Here is a 23,662-nt window from a genome sequence, read left to right on the forward strand (position 1 = left end):
GAGAGGAGAGGGTGCTGCACCAACGCAGGAGAGGTTTGGTCCCAACGGGTCCACTTGATCTAGTCTAAACTAAACTAAAAGACATGTTTCAGTGGAAAAGTGGAGGTCATTTGAGCAGAGATGGTTAAGAGTAAATTTTCTAGATTACCAGAGGTATATTATTTTGGTTGAAACCACTTCCACTGGCAGGGGTGTTGGAAACCAATAGACCCTACTTTTAGGTGGATATAAGTAAAGGAAGCAGTGGCGTTAGGAAATACAACAATAAGTTGCATTTTCTAAAACATTGACTGAAATGGTGAAACAAATGGTGAGGTATCAGGAAAGAAACACTAACTTTGGTGGATGACAATAGACGGGCATCCTGTCCATGATTTGTTCATTTATGGCTGCTGTACTCTTGAGACTCCCTCAGCCCAACTCAGTAATATAACCTGGAAAGGTAGATCTGTTATTTAGTTTAATGTAGAGATACAGCGCAGAAACAGGCCCTTCAGTCCACCAAGTCCACCCCAACCAGCAATCCGCACACATTAACACTATATTACACACACTGGGGACAATTTACATTCACACCAACCTACAAACCTGTACATCTTTGGCGTGTGGGTGGAAACCAAAGATCTCTGAGAAAACCCATGCAGGTCACAGGGGGAACATACAAACTCTGTACAGACAGCACCCGTTGTCAGGTTCGAACCCAGGTCTCTGGCTCTGTAAGGCAGTTACTCTATCGCTGTGCCACGGTGTCGCCCTTATTGGGGATGGAATTCCTTCCTTTAAGCTCCATGTTATCACATGAGCAAATAGATAGGGTGGTCTGAAAGAAGTAGGCAGTCTGAAGAAGGGTCCCGATCTGAAACGTCACCATGTTCTCCAGAGATGCTGCCTGACCTGCTGAGTTAGTACAACACTTTGTCTTTTTTTGTAAACCAGCATCTGCAGTTCCTTGTTTCTAGGTTGCTTTCATGTTTTTCCTGTTTCAAACTCCAGTGGTATTCGTGCAAACTAGGGTTTGTGAAGTTTGGTTCAGTGAGGTGGGATTTGTAACTTGTATCAAAGAATTGGAATTCCAAATGGATAGAACCGAACCTTTGCCCATATCAATTTCTCAATTATCTGGTTCAGAGACTTTTTTTAAAATGGTTACGATTTTCCTTCTAATCAGAATCCTAGCTAATTAAAAAAATTCAAGTGATTGGAAAAATCATTTTCTGCTATGGTTTTCATCTCATTCCATTTCAGTGATGACCTCAATTTTCAGTGCTGTCCAGGTATGCGGCAAACGACCAGAATAGGGTCTGAGATAAGTAGAACTGCGTCGTGTTGTCAATAGCAAAGGGAAATTGCAGCAGAAGGAAAGGGAATGTGACAACTTTTATCTCATTAAAGATCAGGTCTGATGTCATTTTCATCTGTTCAACTAAATTTTATATCAGTTTGTGGAAGTGCACCTTTAGATTACTTATCAAAAAATATACAATTATATTTGCAGAGAACATGTTTTCAATATAATTGGTGCATTTGACGTCCCTCGTTACATCTACAATTCAGAAAGGAAGAAGTTTTTACCGTGAGTTTTAACTTTTTTTATATAGACACCACTGCTGACTAATTTTGTATGACAGTGTAGTTTGCAGCATTGGAGTTTAATCTTTTCAAGAACAAATTAGATTTGTCGTCTTTTGGTTTTGATTGAATGTCTGGTTCACCTCAGTCACACAAAAGCGGGGTTGATGTACCACACAAGCTTCCTCCTCTCTTTCTTCCATCTAAATCAGTTAGCACAACCCTCTTCATTTCACTCCCGTGCTTCTTCAGACTTTCCTTAAATGCATTTGTACTATTTGTTTAGCACACCACTTATGATTGTGAGTCCACGTGTTTACCACTTTCGAAATAAATTTATGCTGGCTATCCTGTTGCATGACTTGGCCACCATCTGTAGTTGTGCTCTGCTCCACAGTGGAAACACCCAAAACCTTTCATTATTTAAATTATGCCTCGGCTTTTTTTCACAAGAATAAAGAGACCCAGCCAGGACATCTCTCCATAAATAAACCTTAATGTTTCTGGCATGGAACTCCGTGCAGTGCTTCTGTGTTCTTTTCACAAATGCTCGGCAAAACCATGTGCAGTACTCTATGGTCAGACTGGTTTTATGACACATTTAGCATAGTGTCCTGACTTTTCAATTTTTTACCTTTTGGAATAAATTTAAGTGGTTGGTTTGCTAATCTGTGATGCAGCTACTAGTGATTGGTGTATTTTAAATGAATACATCTGTTCGGATCCGTTCCTATGTGATTTCTTTAGGGAACTTATCTTTCGAACATAAATGCATAAATATCCAGCATTTTAGCAAAAGTTTATTTTCTCCTTATTTGACGTTTAGGTGTTACTTAGCATCAAGTCAAGTGTTGTATGTGTTTGATGGAAGGAAGATAAAATGGCCGTTCACTCACAGGGAAACATTTGTGGTCCAAACATTCTAAGAATCAGTTTCACAAAATCTTGATTCCTGCTTGATTTTAGATTTTAAAATATCAATGATAACTAACTCAGATAAACAAGAAATTGTTATACAGTGGGACAGGCGGCATCTCTGGATAGAAGGAATGGGTGACTTTTTGGGTCAAGATCCTTCTTCAGACCCGAAATGTCACCCATTCCTTCTCTCCAGAGATGCTGCCAGTCCCGCTGAGTTACTCCAGCATTTTGTGTCTATCTTCAGTGTAAACTAGCATCTGCAGTTCCTTCCTACACAAGGAAATTTCAAGTTTTCTGCAACATGCCTTTTGAATACAGTTTGGTACTTGCACCCTACACAGATAAGGGGAGAGAGAGTAGTCACTCACAATGTCTTGTGGACAAACATTGCTAAAAACGAAGTATATACCAAAATAATGTTAAAAATGCATCAATGCATTTTGTGTCTCTGCAAAAGTGTTTTTTTTTTAAATTCTAAAGAACAACCAGGCAAACAATCCAATATTCCTTTGCTCTAGAGATGCTTTCTGACCCCCTTAGTTACTCCAGCTTTTTGGTTTAAACCAGCATCTGCGGTTCTTTCCTACCAATAAAGCATTCATGGTATATAGAGCATTTGTCTCAGGATTCTTCACTTGTACTAACATGTCATTTTCTTTGGGAGTTTGGAAAAGCATACGCAATACAAAACAACTGTTTTTAAAATGTGTATTTATGTACCACAGCATTTCAATGACAGATCATAGTGAGCCTTGTCTGTTTGGAACTGCTCGGAACAAAGCTGAACTTTTTTGTGAGCGCTATACTATTATGCAGCAGGTAAGGGAGAGAAGAAAACAAAAAAACTTGTACATGTTTTTTAATGACAAAGTAACCTTTCTTTGCATTTCCTATTTTACTTGGACTGAATATCATTTTAAAACCTACTACTTGGTGCAGATCTTGCATTTTGTCGTAGATTGCAAATTTGTTCAAGGATTGAGGATTGGTAATAATCTCTGAATGTATCCCATATGCACTACATCAGCATTTAAAATATAGTCTAAATATTAATTTCAGTCTCAAGAAAGGTCCCCACCCGAAACATCAATTATCAATGTTCTTCAGAGATGCTGCCTGACCTACTAAGTAACTACAGCACTTTGTGCCTCATTTCTGCTGCGTTTGGATAGATTCAGATTCTATCACCTCACACGGGTTTTATAGTTAAAATATAATTGATTCAAAATCTTTGGACACTAAATTCCCATGTTGACAAATTGAATATGATTATTAAGATACTCTTGTCTTTAAAATGGTTCTGAAGAAGCAATTTAATATACTTATCATTATACTTTTCACATACAAATTCCCCTCTTTAAGAAAGGACCAGGTACTGAATTAAAATAAGTTGGATATATCAACAACAGAAGATTGAATTTTAGTCAAGTATTATTTGCTGTGGTGTTAATGAATCTGTTGCATCATTTGTGCTAACACTTCTTAATTTTATAGCGAACACACAGGCACGAATTATTTACACCTCCTGTGACAGGATCGCACCCTGATGAAAGTGGGAATAAATTTCAAGTAAGTTATCAAATGTTCCTTAACAATTCTGTTATAAACATTAGTTGTATTTCAAAGATCAGTTTATTGTCACGTGTACCAATTAAGGTACAGTGAAACTCGAATTACCATTTGAATTGCATTTCTCCTGCATAGCAATCAAATTAATTTGTGCATCCTTTCACTGTTTCTCTATTTTACTCTTTATTAATGTTTCCTGATGCCCTTTATGTAATTTTGGGGGGGAAATATTAAGATCAATTTGGCATAAATGAGGCATTAGTACTCTGGTGCTGTATTATTTAAAATCTTTCATTTTTATTTTCAGTTAAAAACCATAGAATCACTCCTTGGCAGTATCTCAAAGGTCGGAGAAGTCATTGTTCTGGGAATGATAACGCAGCTTAAAGAGGTAGGATAAACTGAGTTTTTAGATTTCCAATAGTGTACAGAGTACAGAGGTACAGTGAAAAGCTTTTGTTGCTTGCTAACCAGTCAGCGGAAAGACAATACATGATTACAATCGAACTATTCACAGTGTACAGTTACATGATAAAGGGAATAATGTTTAGTGCAAGATAAAGCCAGTAAAGTCTGATCAAAAATAGTCCGAGGTTCTCCAAATGAGGTGAATAGTAGTTCAGGACTGCTCTTTAGTTGTGGTAGGATGGTCCAGGTATCTGATAACAGCAGGGAAGAAATTGTCTCTGAATCTGGAGGTGTGCATTTTCACACTTCTATGCCTTTTGCCTGATGGGAGAGGGAATGTGTCTTGCTATGAGAGACAGCTAAATTTCCCTGTCAAGATTCTAAAATTATTGAAAGGTTCTTTAGTGAGATACTGACAGACAAATGTATAGTGTACACCACATTCTGGACTAACTAAAAACTGAAGTTTTTATTTATTTGTATATTATTACTAGATAGTTGTTCTCTATAGTTTGAAACTTGAGCTGTTCATACTACAAAATAAATTATTGTGGAAGTTGTTTAATAGACTTCATTAAGTTACATTAGGTAACACATCCTTGGAGCGTCACAATTTTAGTACCTAGTCTGCATTGAGCTCTCTGTCAGAATTGGTAGGTATATGGAATGAGCTGTCGGAGGAGTGGTTGAGGCAGGCACTATCACAATGTTAAAAAAAATATTTGGACAAGCACATAGATAGAATAAGTTTAGAGGGATATGGGCGAAGCAAACGCAGGCAGCTGGGACCAATGTAGTTGGGGCCTGTTGGATGGTGTGGGCAAGTTGGGCCGAAGGGCCTGTTTCTGTGCTGTATGATTCTATGAACATGCAAGTTCCTGTTGGCCTTTATTCCTGAAAAGCTTGATCGCGGTTGATGCAGGTATATCTATATCACAATTTTGATTAGATGGTACCAGGCATGATTAGTAAGTTTGCCGATGACACTAAAATATCGTAGACAGTGAAGATGGTTAACAATAATTACAGCGGGATCTTGAATGGCTGGCAAGTGGGTTGAAAAATGGCAAATGGAATTTAATTCAGATAACTGCATTTTGGGAGGTCAAACCAGGGCAGGACCTTCACAGTGACTGGCAGAGCCCTGGGGAATGTTGTAGAGCAAAAAGATCTAAGAGTGCAGGTACATGGCTCCTTGAAAGTGGTGTCACAGGTGATGTTGGGAAAAAGATTTTTGGTATTCTGGCTTTCTTCAGTCAGGGAGCTAAGTAGAGAAGCTGGAACGTTATGTTACAGTTGCACATTGGTTGGATGCCATTAAGCTGGAAAGAATGCAGAGCAGATTTACCGGGATATTGCAGGGACTCAAGGGACTGAGAGGTTGGGCAGGTTCAGGCTTCGTTCCTTGGAGTGCAGGAGGCTCGGTCGGGAGTGATGTAATAGAAGTGTATAAAATCAATAGACAATAGGTGCAGGAGTAGGCCATTCGGCCCTTCGAGCCAGCACTGCCATTCACTGTGATTATGGCTGATTATCCACAATCAGTACCCCGTTCCTGCCTTTTCCTCACATCCCTTCGCTATCTTTAAGAGCTCTATCTAACTATCTTGAAAGCATCCGGCGAATTGGCGTCCACTGCCTTCTGAGGCAGAGAATTCCACAGATTCACAACTCTGGGTGAATAAGTTTTTCCTCATCTCCGTTCGAAATGGCCTACCCTTTATTCTTAAACTATGGCCCCTGGTTCTGGACTCCCCCAACATCAGGAACATGTTTCCTGCCTCTAGCATGTCCAATCCCTTAATAATCTTATATGTTTCAATAAGATCCTCTCTCATTCATCTAAATTCCATCTAATACAAGCCCAGTCACTCCATTTTTTCAACATATGACAGTCCCGCCAACCCGGGAATTAACCTCGTAAACTTACGTTGCACTCCCTCAATAGCAAGAATGTCCTTCCTCAAATTTGGAGACCAAAACTGCACACAATACTCCAGGTGTGGTCTCACTAGGGCCCTGTACAACTGCAGAAGGACCACTTTGCTCCTATACTCAACTCCTCTTGTTATGAAGGCCAACATGCCATTAGGTTTCTTCACTGCCTGCTGTGCCTGCCTGCTTACTTTCAGTAACTGATGTAGAAGGACACCCAGATCTCGTTGACACCATTCAGATAATAATCTGCTTTCCTGTTTTTGCCACCAAAGTGGATAACCTCACATTTATAGAGCACTAGACCAAGTGGACCTGTTGGGCCCATTCTGCGTAGAGGGGGGACAGGGAAGGAGAGAGGGTGTGAGTGAGTGAGCCCTGGACCCAAAGCCTCTCCTGTATTGTAGCACCCTCAAACCTCCCCACTCAATCCCCCTTATCCCCCCCTCCTCCCCTCACTGACCCACTCCATCCCCCCTACCCACCCCCACTTGCCCCTCCCCTGCCCCCACTTGCCCCTCCCCCGCATGCCCCTCCCCTACCCCCACTCCCCCTAGCCCTGCCTCCACCCCCATTTCCCCCTCCCCACCCCTATTCCCCCCACCTCATAAGGGGAATAGATAGGGTGAATGCAGTCTTTTTCCCAGGGTTGCAGAACCATGGTGAGCGTGGAAAGATTTAGTCAAAACCAGAAGGGCAACTTTTCCACACGGGGTGGTGGGTATATGGAACAAGTTGCCAGAGGAGGTAGTTGGGGCTGGTACAATTAGAACATTGAAAAGACATTTGGACAGGTACATTGACAGGAAAGGTTTCGAGGGATATGGGCCAGGTGTTGGCAAATGGGACTTGCTTGGATGGCCTTCTTGATTGGCATGGATGAATTGGGCTGAATGGTCTGTTTCAGTGTGTCTGACTGTTGGGAGTGGCAATTTATGCTGGAATTGCCTGTTAGCTGAGAGGTGAAGTGTGCTTGGGTTCAGCTATCATAGTTGTTTACATTGGTGTACTATGGATCTTCATTGGTACATGCTGTCAGAATATGTGTACATCAAGCAGAGCATGTTCAGAGTGGTGTGGAGTTAGCACCATGGCTGATAATTCAGAACCCCATTCTGGATGAAAATGATTAAGGACAAAAAGTTTTCTGAAAGTGAGCAAAAGGTCATGCAAAAATTCAATAATAGTTTCTATCTTTGTGCCTTCTATAAACTGAAGGATACTCATTAATGTTGACAGACAATATTAATTGTATTTTCTATTTCAGGGGAAATTCTTTCTTGAAGATCCAACTGGAACAATCCAGCTTGAACTTAGCAAAGCCATATCCTTTTTGTGTAGGAAATTTTGTGTCTCTCCCACTTCAGGTAGTCCCTGCTTCCCCTCTCTATCCCCTCCCCCTTCCCAGTTCTCCCACTAGTCTCCCTATCTCCGACTACATCTTATCTTTGTCTCGCCCCCTCCCCTGACATCAGTCTGAAGAAGGGTCTCAACCCGAAACGTCGCCCATTCCTTCTCTCCTGAGATGCTGTCTGACCCGCTGAGTTACTCCAGTATTTTGTGTCTACCATATCCTTTTTTGTGGTTTCCATACTATATATTATATTCTTTCCCCCTTAAGTGATATGAAAAGCTTCATTTTACATTTATACTTGAAGAATATCTGTAGCAATCTTGAAGCAAAATGAGTGAAATTAGAGCCATTAAGAATTGATTCCTAGTGGTACCTGTGCTGGCAGCAAACCTTCCATTAGGACAGTTGCTATGTGGAGCATATTTCCTTTATATTTGAGACGCAAGAGACTGCAGATGCTGGAATCTGGAGCAAAAAAAAAAAAAACTGCTGGAAGACCTCAGCAGACTGAGCAACAGAGGGATGGTTGATGTTTCGGGTCAAAACGGTGCCTCAGGAATTAGTTTATTGTCACATACCAAGACACAGTGAAAGACTTTATTTGCTATCTAGTCAAATCATACCATGCACAAGTACAATCAAATCATACACAAGTACAACAGGTAGCAAAGAGCAAAATATAGTGCAGAATATAGTGGTACAGCATAAGTGATTCCCAATGAGGTAGGTTGGGAGATCAGGACTATATCCTTGTTTACAGGAGGACATTCAGTAATCTGATAATAATAATATATTCCTTCATTTGTCCCACACCGGAGAAATTGGCAGTGTTACAGCAGCAAATAGCAAGGATGAAGCTGTTTGTGAATCTCAAAATATCTGCTCAAGCTTTTGTATCTTTCATCTGCTCGAAGTAGAGGGAATGACCAGGGTAAAAATAGTTCCCGATTGTTCACCCTGATAGCGTGAAGTGTAGATGGAGTTAATGTTGATGCCTCTCTAAAATAAGACATGGAGATTTTTCAATCGATTAAACTTTGGACCTTCCCAATGTGTGAGGGAGGGTGGCCAGTATATGAAGTGAGGGGGTGGTATGATACACTGGTCCAGAGGCAGAATATGATGATGGAGGCTCAGCCTTACCCACTGCTCTCATTTCTATATACTGGCTATATTCCCTCTACACTCAGCCCTGATGCAGGGTTCTGACATGAAATGTCAACCATATCTTTGCCTCTATAGATCCTGACCTCTTCCTTTTATACTTCCGTTACCTCAGCCCGGAGAATAACATCTTGCCTCCGTTTTGTCGCCCTTTCATGAGAACAAAATACAAGAGTGCGACAGTTGGGCGACTATCACAGGAGCTTTCCTCAAGTTTAACGTATACCAAAGATTAGTGTGTTCTCCAGTGTGATATTGAAGTTCCTTTTTTCCCTTGGTAATTTCTTTAACTACAGTGCACCAGTTTCATAGCGGTTTATATACAGAATCCTGCTTTGTTCTTGCCGAAGGTAAAATAAAATAACATTTAATTTGGCAATTGAGAAACAATGTTGAATTCTTGAGTTAAATAGACTGGCATATGGAATGGTGATATTTTATAAATGCTGTTTGTGAAAGGGCATTTGCAAATTGCCTCCTGATAGCAGTGATAAGAAACTAACATTATGCATGCCTACATTTCAACAAGGTACTATAATAAAGAGGGAACTTGTATTTATGTGATAACTCCTATTGCCTCGGGATATCAAGGCACACCACATTGCAAAACTATTTCTCAAACCTCGTGGCCGTTGTGGTGGAGCTTTGTGATTGCAGCTTTGTGCATGACTAGTTCTGGAAAAGCTTTAAGTTAATGACCGAGGGGACAATACAGGTTAAAGAAACAGTGCGTCAGTTTTTGCTCTGGAGATTCTGCCTGGATTATTTGCGCACCACTTTTTAATGCCCTCCTTATAGGGGCAAGCCTTTGTCCTTCCTTTCCTACCTCCCCTTTGTATGACACATTGTACATTAAAATTCTTGTGCAGTGAAAAGCAGTAATAATACAGTTTAGTCATTCAACCCATTAGTTGTTGTGAAAAATGCCGCTGTTTACTTGCATAAAAAGAATCATTGCATTTTGCCAGTGATGCCTTTGAGATCACTTTGAGGTGTGATAAAGAATAATTTTTCCCAATAGTGTTGAATTTATTTTTGTAAGATAACTCTTTAAAATTGCAGTACTCCCAAGAAGAGAGCAACGAGGGAGCCTGCATTACAATCCTGACACATTAGATTTTGCAAAGACAGCTGACATCCTTGCCCTGCACCATTGTGTGTTGGATGATCAGCAGCAACGTTTGGGGGCAGTCGTTGAAGTCTGATGGCCTTCCTTAATTAACCTGCGTTCTACAGTAATGTGTGATTTAATCACTTCTGTGGTTAGCAAGTTACTCTGTGTGTGCAAAATTGCCCTGTGCTTGTTTACTACTGACTTTATCAGTTTATGTTTAAGTCTTGGAAGAATGAATATACATGTCCACTGTTATACTTGGGACAGTACAGCACAGGGACAGGCCTTTTCAGCCATGTGTGATGCCAAGATAAACTAATCTCATCTGCCTGCTGATAATCTATATCTCTCCATTCTCTGCTTATGCACATGTCTTTCCAAAAGCCTCTTAAGCACTGCCATCATATCTGCTTTTGGTTTTCAAGAATGTATCTTTTCCTGAGTAATTTGGGTAAAAAAGGTTTTTAGAGCTTGATTGAAATGGAAAGATATATCTGCGTATCAAAGGAATATTTTGTCAAATGTGGTACAACGATCAAACCTAGTTAACAATTACCAATAATTTAGTCATTGTAAAATTGTTTTAGTAATTTCATAATCAGCATTAATTTTGAAAATGATAATTAAAAGTATTTTTGTAGGATGGTATGAAGATGGAGTTTTTCATGTAAATGGATTTGGATTTCCACCTACGGAACCTTCCACTGTTACAAGGTAATTTGTACCACTGTTTTCTAGAAGTATTTGCTTCAAGGCGTTTATGTAATGTGTTTTTTTTAAAGCAAATAAAAAATGACACATTTGGTGAGACATAAGTTGGTGAAATGCTCATATAATGGATCAATCGTGTCCAATTACTATTACACCACACCACACATCACTCTACTTTTAATTAATTTAATTTTTCAGTTAATTAGTTATGTGGTGTTCACATTTTTAAATAGGTTATTGTTTTGGAAACTTAATCAGCTTAATATTAGAAACTCTAGAGTCACAGTGATACAGCGCGGAAACATTCCCTTTGGCCCAACTTACCCACATCGGCCAACATGTCCCTGCTACACTAGTCCCACCTGCCTGCGTTTGGTCCATATCCCTCCTAACCTGTCCTATCCATGTACCTGTCTAACTGTTTCTTAAACGATGGGATAGTCCCAGCCTCAACTACCTCCTCTGGCAGCTTGTTTCATACACCCACCACCATTCGTCTGAAAAAGCTATCCCTTGGATTTGTATTAAATCTCTTCCTCTTCACCGTGAACCTATGTCCACTGGTCCTCGATTCCTCTGGGCAAGAAACTCTGCATCTACCCAATCTATACCTCTCATGATTTTATACACCTCTAAGATCACCCCTCATCCTCCTGCGCTCCAAGGAATAGAGACCCAGCCAACTCAACCTCTCCCAATAGCTCAGGCCTTCCAGTCCTGCCAACATCCTCGTAAATCTTCTCTGTACCCATTCCAGCTTGACAATATCTTTCCTATAACATGCTCGGAACTGGACACACTACTCAAAATACACTTAATATTAGAAATTCTACTAAGACTTTAAAGATGTTGAGTGCAAAGATAGTAAAATCAGGATGCTGTTGCGACAAAAATGGATTGTGTGGCAAAGAAATAGGAGAAACTGTACTAACTGCCGCAACATGAACCATCCTATCACTAACTAGAGAGTTAGTGACCTACCAAACACCTCATTAGAGACCCTCGGACTCTTTTTAATTAGACTTGACTGGGCTTTATCTTGCACTAAACCTGTTCCTTTTATCCTGTATCTGTACACTGCAGATGGCTTGACTGTAATCATGTATAGTCATTTCGCTGACTGGATAGCAAGCAACAAAAATGCTTTTCACTGCACGCTTGACAATAATAAACTGAACTATCTTTGTGTTCCTTTTTATTGTGGGCTGATTTTGAGATTGTCATCAGTTTCTTCTCATTGCATCTGTCAGCCTGAAAAATTAGTTTAACGTTGTTTCACAATGGCAGTGTAACATGGCACAGAAACGTTCTTCAGCCTTGTCCATGTTCATAAGATCATAAGTGATAGGAGCAGAATTGGGCCATTCGGCCCATCATGTTTACTCCGCCATTCAACCATGGCTGATCTCTCTCTCCCTCCTAACCCCATTTTCCTGCCTTCTCCTCATAACCCCTGACACCTGTAATAATCAAGAAGCTATCGATCTCTGCTTTAAATATATCCATTGATGGTCTCCACAGCCTTCTGTGGCACAGAATGTCACAGATTCACCACCCTCTGACTGAAGAAATTCCTCCTCATCTCTGTCCTAAAAGAACGTCCTTTAATTCTGAGGCTATGACCTCTAATCCTAGACTCTCCCATTAGTGGAAACATCCGCTCCACATCCACTCTATCTAAGCCTTTCACTATTCTAAACTTTTTTTTTGAGATGGAGCGTGGAAACAGGCACTTCGGCCCACCAGGTCCACACCAACCAGCGATCCCCATACATTAACACTATCCTACACACACTGGGGACAATTTACAATTATACCAAGCCAATTAACCTACAAACCTATTTGTCTTTGATGAATGTACCCTCCTGAGCTAGTCCCATTTGCAGATCTCCCAACCCTTCCGAATTTGGCGGAAAGTTTCCGCTTTCTTATTTCAATTCCACCATTCTCACTTCGCCTCACATTTTTCCGCAAAACACACGCCCCGCCTTGCTGCTGTACTCGCCAAGCCTCGCCGCTGGCCCGGCCTTGCTGCTAGACTCGCCTCACCTCACCGCTCGCCCAGCTTCGCCTTGTTGCTGGCCCGGCCTCGCCACTGGCCTCGCAGCGCTGCGGAGCGTGAGGCCCGTTGATGTTGAGAGGGGTTAGGGTGTGGGGGAGTGGGGCAGTGGCGTGGGAAGAGGGAGTGGGGGTCAGGGGGGTGGAGGAAGGGAGGGGGAGAGTGGGGGTGGGAGGAGGGGTGGGGGAGTGGATTTGGGGGGAGTAGGGTTGGGGGGGGACTTGGACCGTTGTGATTTGCTGTTGAAGACCACTGGAGCAAGTATATCTTCAATTAAATTAGGTATGTGTAGTTTTTTAAATGAAACTCTTCATAACTTAGTCATGTTTATGACCATTGTTCTTTTATTCAATACCAAGAGAAATGGGATGTGTAAGGAAAAAGCAAAATAGAAAAAACAAAACCAAACCAATTTTTCTTTGTTGTAAAAAGTATTTCGGTTCAATAACCTCTCTATAATAGTAGAATATACTCATGTACTCCAAAGACGTATAGGTATGTAGGTTAATTGGCTGGGTAAATGTAAAAATTGTCCCTAGTGGGTGTAGGATAGTGTTAATGTACGGAGATCACTGGGCGGCACGGACTTGGAGGGCCGAAAAGGCCTGTTTCCGGCTGTATATATATGATATGATATGATATGATATGATAGGCCTGACATTGTACATGTAGTCCAAAAACTACAGACTGTTGGAAATAATAGTCGTTTTTCACTCGTGAATGTAACAACACGTACGCGCATTTGGCATACTTTATTTTTGTTGAAAAGTTGCATTACGTGCAATATTATGAATTTTGATGTAAAATTCTGAATTTTGGACATCAAAATTCTGAATTTGTAAAATCAAATGTTGGGAGGTCTGCATTTGATTGCATTTGTCCCTTATCCCTCTGAACTTTTTCTAACCTTTCTAAATGCCTTAAGTATTGTCCTTGTACCTGCCTCCATCAGTTCCTCTAGCGGCTCATTGCCGCAAACATGGATATCTTTTCCCCTCTCGGCTTCTACAGATGCCTTCTAGTTTTAATGTCCCCTACCTTGGGGGGAAAAGACAATTCCCCTCATGATTTTGTAATTTGTAAACCCATAAAGCCATTCCCTCCAGCTACCTTCTCAGGAAAAACAGTCCCAGTCTCCTACTAACTCGAGCCCTTCCAGTCACAACTGAAATGTGAAACATATCACCGTCTATATCTCTCATTTCCCTTTCCCCTGACTCAGTCTGAAGAAGGATCTTGACCCGAAACGTCGCCCATTCCTTCTCTCCAGAGATGCTGCAGCTGAGTTACTCCAGCATTTTGTGTCTATATCTTCCATGCAAAACTGATACGTGTTCTGCTGGGGTTGATTTAAAACTGTTAATCAGCTTGGGAATGTTAAAAGTAAGCCTGGAGAGATTTGAAGAAAACATGGATTTGTTGGAAATCCACAGAGCTAGTCTTCATTACAATTATCCAAGTTTTAACGGTATAATATTCCTGACAGGTTTTCATGTTTTATATTTCAGAGCTTATTATGGCAACATAAACTTTTTTGGAGGTCCTTCTCCTACATCGGTGAAGTCTTCTGCAAAGTTAAAGCAACTGGAGGAAGAAAATGAAGATGCCATGTTTATTTTTATTTCCGATGTGTGGCTGGATCAGGCGGAAGTTCTGGAAAAACTTCACATGATGTTTTCAGGTTTTTTAAACTACATTTGTTTAACTGAGATCTGATAATGCATGTAAAGACTATTCCATTGGGCAAAGATGCTGAGATCATGCAACTTCTCTCTTGAAATGAGACATCATAGTTGATCTCAATCCCTATCCTTGATCAACATCCAGATGTATCATGTCTTAGGGAGACCTGAATCGTTCGAGGGAGATTATACTCTATAAGCAAGCAGGCTTGTTGATAGACAATAGGTGCAGGAGTAGGCCATTCGGCCCTTCGAGCCAGCACCGCCATTCACCATGATCATGGCTGATCATCCACAACCAGTACCCTGTTCCTGCCTTCTCCCCATACCCCTTGACTCCGCTATCATTAAGAACTCTATCTAACTCCTTATCGAAACGTATAAGATTATTAAGGGGTTGGACACGTTAGAGGCAGGAAACATGTTCCCAATGTTGGGGGAGTCCAGAACAAGGGACCACAGTTTAAGAATAAGGGGTAGGCCATTTAGAACTGAGATGAGGAAAAACTTTTTCAGTCAGAGTTGTGAATCTGTGGAATTCTCTGCCTCAGAAGGCAGTGGAGGCCAATTCTCTGAATGTATTCAACAGAGAGCTAGATAGAGCTCTTAAGGATAGCAGAGTCAGGGGGTATATGGAGAAGGCAGAAACGGGGTACTGATTGAGAATGATCAGCCATGATCACATTGAATGGCGGTGCTGGCTCGAAGGGCCGAATGGCCTCCTCCTGCACCTATTGTCTAAAAAAAGCATCCAGAGAATTCCACCTGATAAACCCTGATGGTTGCTGGGAAGAACCTGTTCTTGAACATGGAGGTTATGATGTGAACTATAAATTCCAAACTAAACACTACATTTAGTTTTTGTTTATGTGCTTGTAGGTAGCTGATTATTGCAAATTATTGTCCTTGGCATAAGTTTGTGTAATCAGTTTAGATACTACTTTGGCTTTGGGCTTGGTTTTCTTGGTTGAGCGCTTGCAGCACAAGTACTTTGTGTTTTAATTGTAATTTAGTGTATTAATTTTTAAATGGATATTTATTGGATGCTAAAAATGAAAAACATTTTCTGTGTATTTAAAAATAAATACATTTGGCATTTCAACCATTCGTTTCAATTTGCCACCACACCAATATGTGGCATAAAGAAGATACTTATAGATATTTGTAAATGGATATTGTTTTGGCCACTGTATAAATAACACACACATTTGTGCTTTGTGCATTGCAGGTTATTCATCCATGCCACCAACTTGTTTCATCTTCTGTGGCAATTTTTCATCTGCTCCTTATGGGAAAAGTCAGATCAAGACTCTAACAGGTGAAGAACATTTGATACTTATAGCCGTACACATGGCCCTTCAGCCCAACTCATCGATGCCAACAATGATGCCCATCTAGGGTGGTCCCATTTGCCCATGTTTGGCTCATATCCCTCTGAACCTTTCCTATGTATTTGTCCAAATATCTTTTAAATATTGTTATTGTACCTGCCTCAACTACTTCCTCTGGCAGCTCATTCCATATACCCACCCTCTCTACGAAAGATATTGTGCCTTTTAAAACTTTCCCCTCTCACTGTTAAATTTACGCCTCTAGCTTTTGATTCTGTTTCCTGGGAACAAGACTTATTATTCTCCTTATCTATGCCTCTCATGATTTTGTACGGCCGTCACCCCTCTGTCTCCTACACTCCAGTATAAAGTCCTAACTGCCCAACTTCTTCTTGTAGCCCAGATCCTTAAGTCTTGGCAACTTTCTCATAAACCTTCTTTGCACTCTTTCCAACTTGATCCGTGTATGGAACCTATGTGCTACAATGCTGAGAACTATATTCTGCACTCTGTTTCTTCCCCTTTGCTCTATTGTACTTAAGTTTGATTTTAATGTATATCTGATCTGTTTGGATAGCATGCAAAACAAAGCTTTTCACTGTACCTCGGTATACATGAATCGTAAACCTAAAATCTAAAATATCAGTACAACATTAGCCACCCTCCAGTTTTTGCCTGTGACCAAAAGACATCTGATTTGAACTTTTATTTTGAACTCCATCTTGATTTTTGTTTTTTCTTCTTTCACCTACAGAATCATTGAAAGCACTCGCAGATATTATCTGTGAATACCCCAATATTCATAAAAAGTAAGTGCTGCAGAATATGCTATCAGCCTTTGATCTATTTTCTGTTTGGGCACCTGCGATTATTATTGATACAATTGGCAATGAAGGATCTAATGTATTTCAATTTTCAGGTGTTTATGTAGACGCATTCTATAGACCCAATTTCACATATCTTTTTTTAACAATTGTGTAAATGTAATATTCAGTTAATTTACCATACTCTGCTGCTTGCTCAGACTTCAGTAATAGTTAAATTCTACTTGCGTGTACACATGCAGTTTCAGCAGTCCCAGTTATGCCATTAATGATTGTCTAGTGAGATAGGGAACTGGGCAGAACTGCTGACGGAGGAAAATGGCTAATTCCATTTACGTGGTAGGGTTGGAGGAGATTGCAGAGTTGAAAACAGGAAGGGATTTGAACAAGAAGGTTAAAGATTAGAAGTATTGGAGGGACCCAGATCTATTGAGGCACTAAGGAAATTGTTAATCGCAACTTTTTGTACAGATTATGTCGTGAGCAGCCTGGCTTTCAATGAAGGGGTAAATGGCATGGAGCATTGGAATAATCTAAAAAAGACAAAGTGCTTCGCTCAACACCTGCTCTCGGTCCGCGTTAACCAATCTGATCTCCCGGTGGCTGAGCACTTCAACTCCCCCTCCCACTCCCAGTCTGACCTTTCTGTCATGGGCCTCCTCCAGTGCCATAGTGAGGCCCACCGGAAATTGGAGGAACAGCACTTCATATTTCGCCTGGGCAGCTTGCAGCCCAGTGGTATGAACATTGACTTCTCCAACTTTAGATAGTTCCTCTGTCCCTCTCTTCCCCTCCCCCTTCCCAGATCTCCCTCTATCTTCCTATCTCCACCTATATCCTTCCTTTGTCCCGCCCCCTTGACATCAGTCTGAAGAAGGGTCTCGACCCGAAACGTCGCCCATTCCTTCTCTCCTGAGATGCTGCCTGACCTGCTGAGTTACTCCAGCATTTTGTGAATAAATACCTTAGTTGAGTAACTTGGGGTCAGGCAACATTGATAGAGGATGGTTCGGGTTGAGACTGTTCCGTCTGCTTCTGAAGAAGCGTCCTGACACTAAACATCAACTCTCTATGATCTCCAGAGATGCTGCCAGACTGCTGATTACTCCAGTACCTTTTTAAAAATAAACAAGCATATGCAGTTCCTTGTTTCTACATTGTAAATAATCAAGTCTGGAGGTTTAAAAATGTCACATTTAATATTTCTGGCTGCAACAAATAGGCTGTAGAAACATTCAGAGCTTAAAGTGAACTAGAAGGCCTTTGTAAGGATTACAAGGGATATAAGGGTGAAAATGATGATCAAGAATAAATGCAGTGCCCTGTCTGAGGACAAAATGCTTCAGACTAGCTCAGTCTGAAGAAGGGTCTCAACCCAAAACGTCACCCATTCCTTTTATCCAGAGATGCTGCCTGTCCTGCTGAGTTACTCCAGCATTTTGTGCCCAAGTTCAATGTAAACCAGCATCTACAGTTCCTTCCTACACACCCTGTCTGGAATGTGATTTTTGCCAGTGATCAGAATGGAATTGGTGGCCAGGATACAAGACCTGTGAGGGTGGCTAAGGAGAATGTCTTTGGTTTTCCATGGTAGAAGTTGCAGTTGGATAACAACACAAATAGATGGGTCAAAACTGATGGCAATATAAAGCAAAGTGTCATCTTACTAATGCTCAGTCAGGCTGATGTCAGAGGGGGAATATGTTGTGGTCAACATGTGGACCATAAATATGTTGTACCAAATCATTCAATTCTGTAATGAACAAATTGACTGGAATTGTGTGGAAATCTAGAAGCTGCAATGTACGAGAAGGGATTTCTACATCAGGCACAGAAAATGTAATTTTTGCTTTAGTATCGGCCCATTGCAGTGATAAGATGCCCTACTCCTTTCTGTCCACCTAACACTTGCCAGGCTTTGTCCTGTCCTTCTGGTTTTCTCCCCTCCCACAATCAGTCTGAAAAAGGGCACCAGCCCAACACATCCATGTTCTCCAGAGATGCTGCCTGACACTCCACCACTTTGTGTCTTTGGTTTGTAAACCAGCAACTGCAGTTTCTCGTTTCTCCATTTTCTTATACTCTATTGGGTTCTGAAGAATTCTTCTACATTTCACGCTACCTTGGAAAGGATTTGTCTCACCCTCATCCTTCTTATCCCTGCTTCTTTCCCTCTGTTATCAGACTTCTGCACAGTCCTTTGATTAAACTAGGGTACTGCCCGATTCTCCTCTTCTCCATTGCGGACATTGGACTTTTTTTATGGAACTGGTGCTCTACAATGCTGAGAACTATATTCTGCACTCTGTATCTTCCCTTTTACTCTATCTATTTTATTTGGGTATGAACTGATTGTATTTATGTATGGTATATCTGATTTGGATAGAATGCAGAACAAAGTTTTTCACTGTGCTTGATACACATGACAATAATAAACCTAACCAACATTGGTATGTTTTGTATGAAGTTGGTCAATAATAGAATCTAAATATCTTTCTTACCTGAATTTGCAGCAGCCGCTTTGTGTTTGTCCCTGGCCCTGAAGACCCGGGTCCCAGTTCGATTTTACCCAGGTAATCACACTGCCTCCTCATGTCTTTCAGCCTTGCACCATGATGCTTGGTTTTCCCAGTAACATCACAGCTTTTAATCCCCATCCGTCAGTACAGCTTGGGGTCAGGCAACATTGATAGAGGATGGTTCGGGTTGAGACTGTTCCGACTGCTTCTGAAGAAGCGTCCTGACACTAAACATCAACTCTCCATGATCTCCAGAGACGCTGCCAGACTGCTGATTACTCCAGTACTTTTTTTCAAATAAACGAGCATCTGCAGTTCCTTGTTTCTACATTGTAAATAATCAAGTCTGGTGGTTAAAAAATGTCACATTTAATATTTCTGGCTGCAACAAATAGGCTGTAGAAACATTCAGAGCTTAAAGTGAACCAGAAGGCCGTTGTAAGGATGAAAAGGAATATAAGGGTGAAAATGATGATCAAGAATAAATGCAGTGCCCTGTCTGTGGACAAAATGCTTCAGACTAGCTCAGTCTGAAGAAGGGTCTCAACCCAAAACGTCACCCATTCCTTTTATCCAGAGATGCTGCCTGTCCTGCTGAGTTACTCCAGCATTTGTGCCCAAGTTCAATGTAAACCAGCATCTCCAGTTCCTTCCTACACACACAGTGATAATGGGACTGCTTGAATTCACAGCATTTCTATTTGTTCCTTCGTAGCATTGTTGTTTGTCATTTTTATACCTTTCTGCAATAAGACAATCTTAATCTTGCCAGCCAACATTTCCTTGGTTTCTTATTCCATTCAGTGTGTAGGGGCATGAAAGACATTTTTACCACTATTAAAATGCCCCAAATATATATTTTTTCTAAATGCTGCTTTCTATTTAATCTCGTGAATGCTCTTGAAGCAGATGAAATGAATGCACCATGAAATATGATTACCTTTTAATAATTGGTCTCTCGATGAAGGATTATTTTAATAGCTTATTTTCCTTCCTTTGAAGACCTCCGCTAGCTGATTTTATTACAGAAGAGTTTAGTAAGAGAGTTCCACATTCTGTATTTACTACAAATCCCTGCAGGTAAACTTTCTGCACATCTCACCATTTCACAGTTCATTTGTCTTTTAATTCAATTGGTTCTCAAAATATCAGACTGATTTTATCTTTCATCGTTGTTAGAATTCAGTACTGCACACAGGAGATTATCATTTTTCGTGAGGATCTGGTTAACAAGATGTGTAGAAATTGCATCCGATTTCCTAACAGTAATTTGGATATTCCAAACCATGTAAGTTACTGCTCTTTTAATGAATTTTATGCTGCTTATGTTTAATATAATTAGTTATTAGAGTCATACAGCATGGAAACAGGCCCTTCCAAGTCGCCCATCTAAGCCAGTCCCATTTGCCCACATTTGACCCATATCCCTCTCAAGCATTCCTATCCATGTCCCTGTCCAATTACCTTTTAAATGCTGTTGTACTTGCCTCAAATCAATATGGGTGCTTCTTAATCTGTTGGGTCGGACATTTGATGCCCTCTTGCACACTGTCCAATAACTCATGGTAGTAAAGACATTACTCTATTCAGACCGTACACTCCACTTATCCAAAATGTAATCTTACTTGATACATTTCTCGCTAACTGTAGTGATCGTAAGCAATCAAACTATTTTACTTGTAGATTATGCTTGCCACATTTTCCGGAATGGATCTTGCGGTGCAAATTGACACTTTTTCCTTGTTAAGTTTAATATGTTAATATTACGATAACAAACCAAGACACGGATTTATTTAATTGTATGTAGATAAATGAATGGTGCATTGTGTAACACTGTGCAGACTGGGTTGGTAGAAATAGCACGGTGTGTACATGTTTTTTTAGTTTTTCCATAAATCATATGTCAAACGACATATTTTTGTTGCTCCTTGTGATAAACATGGGTAAAGATCAATTGGCTTTCATCCTGCAAGAGTATGGATTACCAGTCATACACAATAGAGGTATCACATATTTGCTTTTATAAATGTGTAAATGTACGAGTTGTAAAATAGATCAAATTATTAATCCAAACAGTAAACTAGCTTCCTTTCTGCATTGGCAAGTTGCCTGGTCTTTTGTTCCACTGTGGTTCTCTTGCATCAATAATCCACCTTCAGTCCTTTTGTTGGTTATTGGACCTCAGAGTTCCAATGGATAATCATTGATTAAACTGTTAATGCTAGTTTAGTTTTCACATGTTGTCTGACCTACTGAGAACTTTAAACATTTTTAATTTCTGATTTGTAGGACCCAGAATAATACTTTTGTGGTAATATTGGTCCACTGCATCAAAATATACCTTCTAAAATAAAATCTGTCACAATACAGGATTAACTCCTTTCTTTTTCTGTTATCTTCTAGTTTCTGAAGACCATCATTGCACAGGGCCACCTAACACCACTGCCGCTCTATGTTAGTCCAGTCTACTGGGCCTATGATTATTCTCTGCGTGTGTACCCGGTACCAGACCTGCTGGTATTTGCTGACAAATATGATCCATTCAACATTGTCCACACAGACTGCACCTGCATCAATCCTGTAAGCACCATTATGTAAACTTCTTTACATGTTTTGCAGAGCTAAATTTAGAAAAATAACTAGTAAGATTAACTGTCGAAAAAGGCCTAGAGTGGATAGACAAAAAACTGGAGTAACTCAGCAGATCAGACAGCATCTCAGGAGGAAAGGAATAGGTGACGTTTCAGGTCGAGACCCTTCTTTAGACTGAGAGTCAGGGGAGAGGGAAACGAGAGATACAGACGGTGGTGTAGAGAGATATAGAATAAATGAATAAAAGATATGCAAAGAAGTAACGATGATAAAGGAAACAGGTCATTGTTAGCTGTGTGCTAGGTGAAAACGTTTACAGATGATGAGACTCAACAAGACGATTTTGAAGCTAGTACGACTTGGGTGGGGGAGGGATGGAGAGAGAAGGGATACAAGGTGTTACTTGAAGTTAGAGAAATTAATTTTCATACCACTGGGTTGTCATCTGCCCAAGTGAAATATGAGATGCTGTTCCTCCAATTTGCATTTGGCCTTACCCTGACAATAGAGGAGGCCTTGGACAGAAAGGTCAGTGTATAAATGAGAAGGGGAATTAAAGTGTTTGACAGCTGGGAGGTCAGGTAGGTCCAAACGGACTGAGCAAAATGATCTCCCAGTCCACGTTTGGTCTCGCCGACGTATAGAGTGGATGTGGAGAGGATGTTTCCAGTAGTGGGAGAGTCTAGGATCAGAGGGCACAGCCTCAGAATAAAAAGGACGTACCTTTAGAGTGGAGATGCGGTGAAATTTCTATAGTCAGAGGATTGCTGTGGAGGCCAAGTTATTGGGTATTTTTAAAGCGGAGATTTATGTTCTTGATTAGTAAGAGTGCCAAGGTTATGATGAGAGGCAGGAGTATGAGGTTGAAAGGGAAAAATAAATCAGTCATGGTTCGAATGGCAGAGAAGACTCGATGGGCAAAATGGCTTAATTCTGCTCCTATGTCTTATGCTCTTATAAAAATGTTCACATTTCTCTCTAATGACATTCAAGATTTAGTTCAGTGTAACTGAAAAGTATTTTTTAAATTATTGTTGAGCCTGAATTTTTTTTTTTCTCTATTTACATTGTATGTTTCCTTCCTTAATTTTGCTTCCCCATTATTTGTTCTCTGTTCAAAACGATAACTAACATGTGCTCTCTTTCAATGAGATTTCAATTACAACCACATGATCTGTAAAGTTCAGGAAGCTTCCTCATTCGTGGGAAACAAACGGTTGGATCATTCATGGGCCAGCTGTCCAAGATATCTGGAATATATGTGGTGACAAAGGAAAGGCTCGGAGAGGGGAAAATGAAACACAAGTGATCAGTTCTTTTAGATCGAATGTTGTAGGAAGGAACTGCAGATGCTGGTTTAAATCAATGATAGACACAAAACGCTGGAGTAACTCAGCGGGACAGGCAGCATCTCTGGTTAGAAGGAATGGGTGACGTTTCTGGTTGAGACCCATCTTGAAGAAGGGTCTCAACCCGAAAGGTCACGCATTCCTTCTACCCAGAGATGCTGTCTGTCCGGCTGAGTTAGTCCAGCATTTTGTGTCTGTCTTCAGTTCTTTTAAATCTTTGTCTTTATTGAGTTGTATGTTTTAAATCATAATGTCAACTGTTTTACTTGTATTTATGCATCTTTAATCAAAGTCTTATTTGTCTTAAGGGTTCGTTTCCACGTAGTAGTTTCTGCTTCAAGGTGTACTATCCCTCAAGTAAAACTGTGGAGGACAGGTAATAGAGAAACTTATAAATGAAATATTATTTTATATTTCTACTTACTAAAATTGGACATGGTGCAGGAAGGCTTGTATAGTTGCTGTATAAGGAATTTGTGAAACCAAGAGTTGTGTTGCTTCAAACTTCAAACATTGGTCTAGTCTACTTTGGATTTGGCTGTTGGAAATGACGGGGAAACG

General features: G+C 40.5%; 1 protein-coding gene across 2 annotated transcripts in view; it reads left to right on the forward strand.

Moving 5' to 3' along the window:
• Nucleotides 1-23,662, forward strand: part of pole2 (polymerase (DNA directed), epsilon 2) — a 33,176-nt gene that overhangs the window by 8,469 nt on the left and 1,045 nt on the right. For both annotated transcript variants that reach the window (XM_078406058.1, XM_078406057.1), the window contains 15 exons: nucleotides 1,496-1,573; nucleotides 3,216-3,309; nucleotides 3,985-4,059; nucleotides 4,367-4,450; nucleotides 7,670-7,725; nucleotides 9,221-9,270; nucleotides 10,676-10,748; nucleotides 14,313-14,485; nucleotides 15,715-15,804; nucleotides 16,572-16,626; nucleotides 19,155-19,214; nucleotides 20,163-20,240; nucleotides 20,340-20,448; nucleotides 21,564-21,740; nucleotides 23,410-23,477. In XM_078406058.1, the coding sequence (XP_078262184.1) occupies nucleotides 1,496-1,573; nucleotides 3,216-3,309; nucleotides 3,985-4,059; nucleotides 4,367-4,450; nucleotides 7,670-7,725; nucleotides 9,221-9,270; nucleotides 10,676-10,748; nucleotides 14,313-14,485; nucleotides 15,715-15,804; nucleotides 16,572-16,626; nucleotides 19,155-19,214; nucleotides 20,163-20,240; nucleotides 20,340-20,448; nucleotides 21,564-21,740; nucleotides 23,410-23,477 (1,320 nt within the window). The remainder of the gene's footprint in view (nucleotides 1-1,495; nucleotides 1,574-3,215; nucleotides 3,310-3,984; nucleotides 4,060-4,366; nucleotides 4,451-7,669; nucleotides 7,726-9,220; nucleotides 9,271-10,675; nucleotides 10,749-14,312; nucleotides 14,486-15,714; nucleotides 15,805-16,571; nucleotides 16,627-19,154; nucleotides 19,215-20,162; nucleotides 20,241-20,339; nucleotides 20,449-21,563; nucleotides 21,741-23,409; nucleotides 23,478-23,662) is intronic.

This window comes from Rhinoraja longicauda, chromosome 10, assembly GCF_053455715.1.
Source record: "Rhinoraja longicauda isolate Sanriku21f chromosome 10, sRhiLon1.1, whole genome shotgun sequence".
In the NCBI taxonomy this organism is placed as follows: Eukaryota; Metazoa; Chordata; class Chondrichthyes; order Rajiformes; family Arhynchobatidae; genus Rhinoraja; species Rhinoraja longicauda.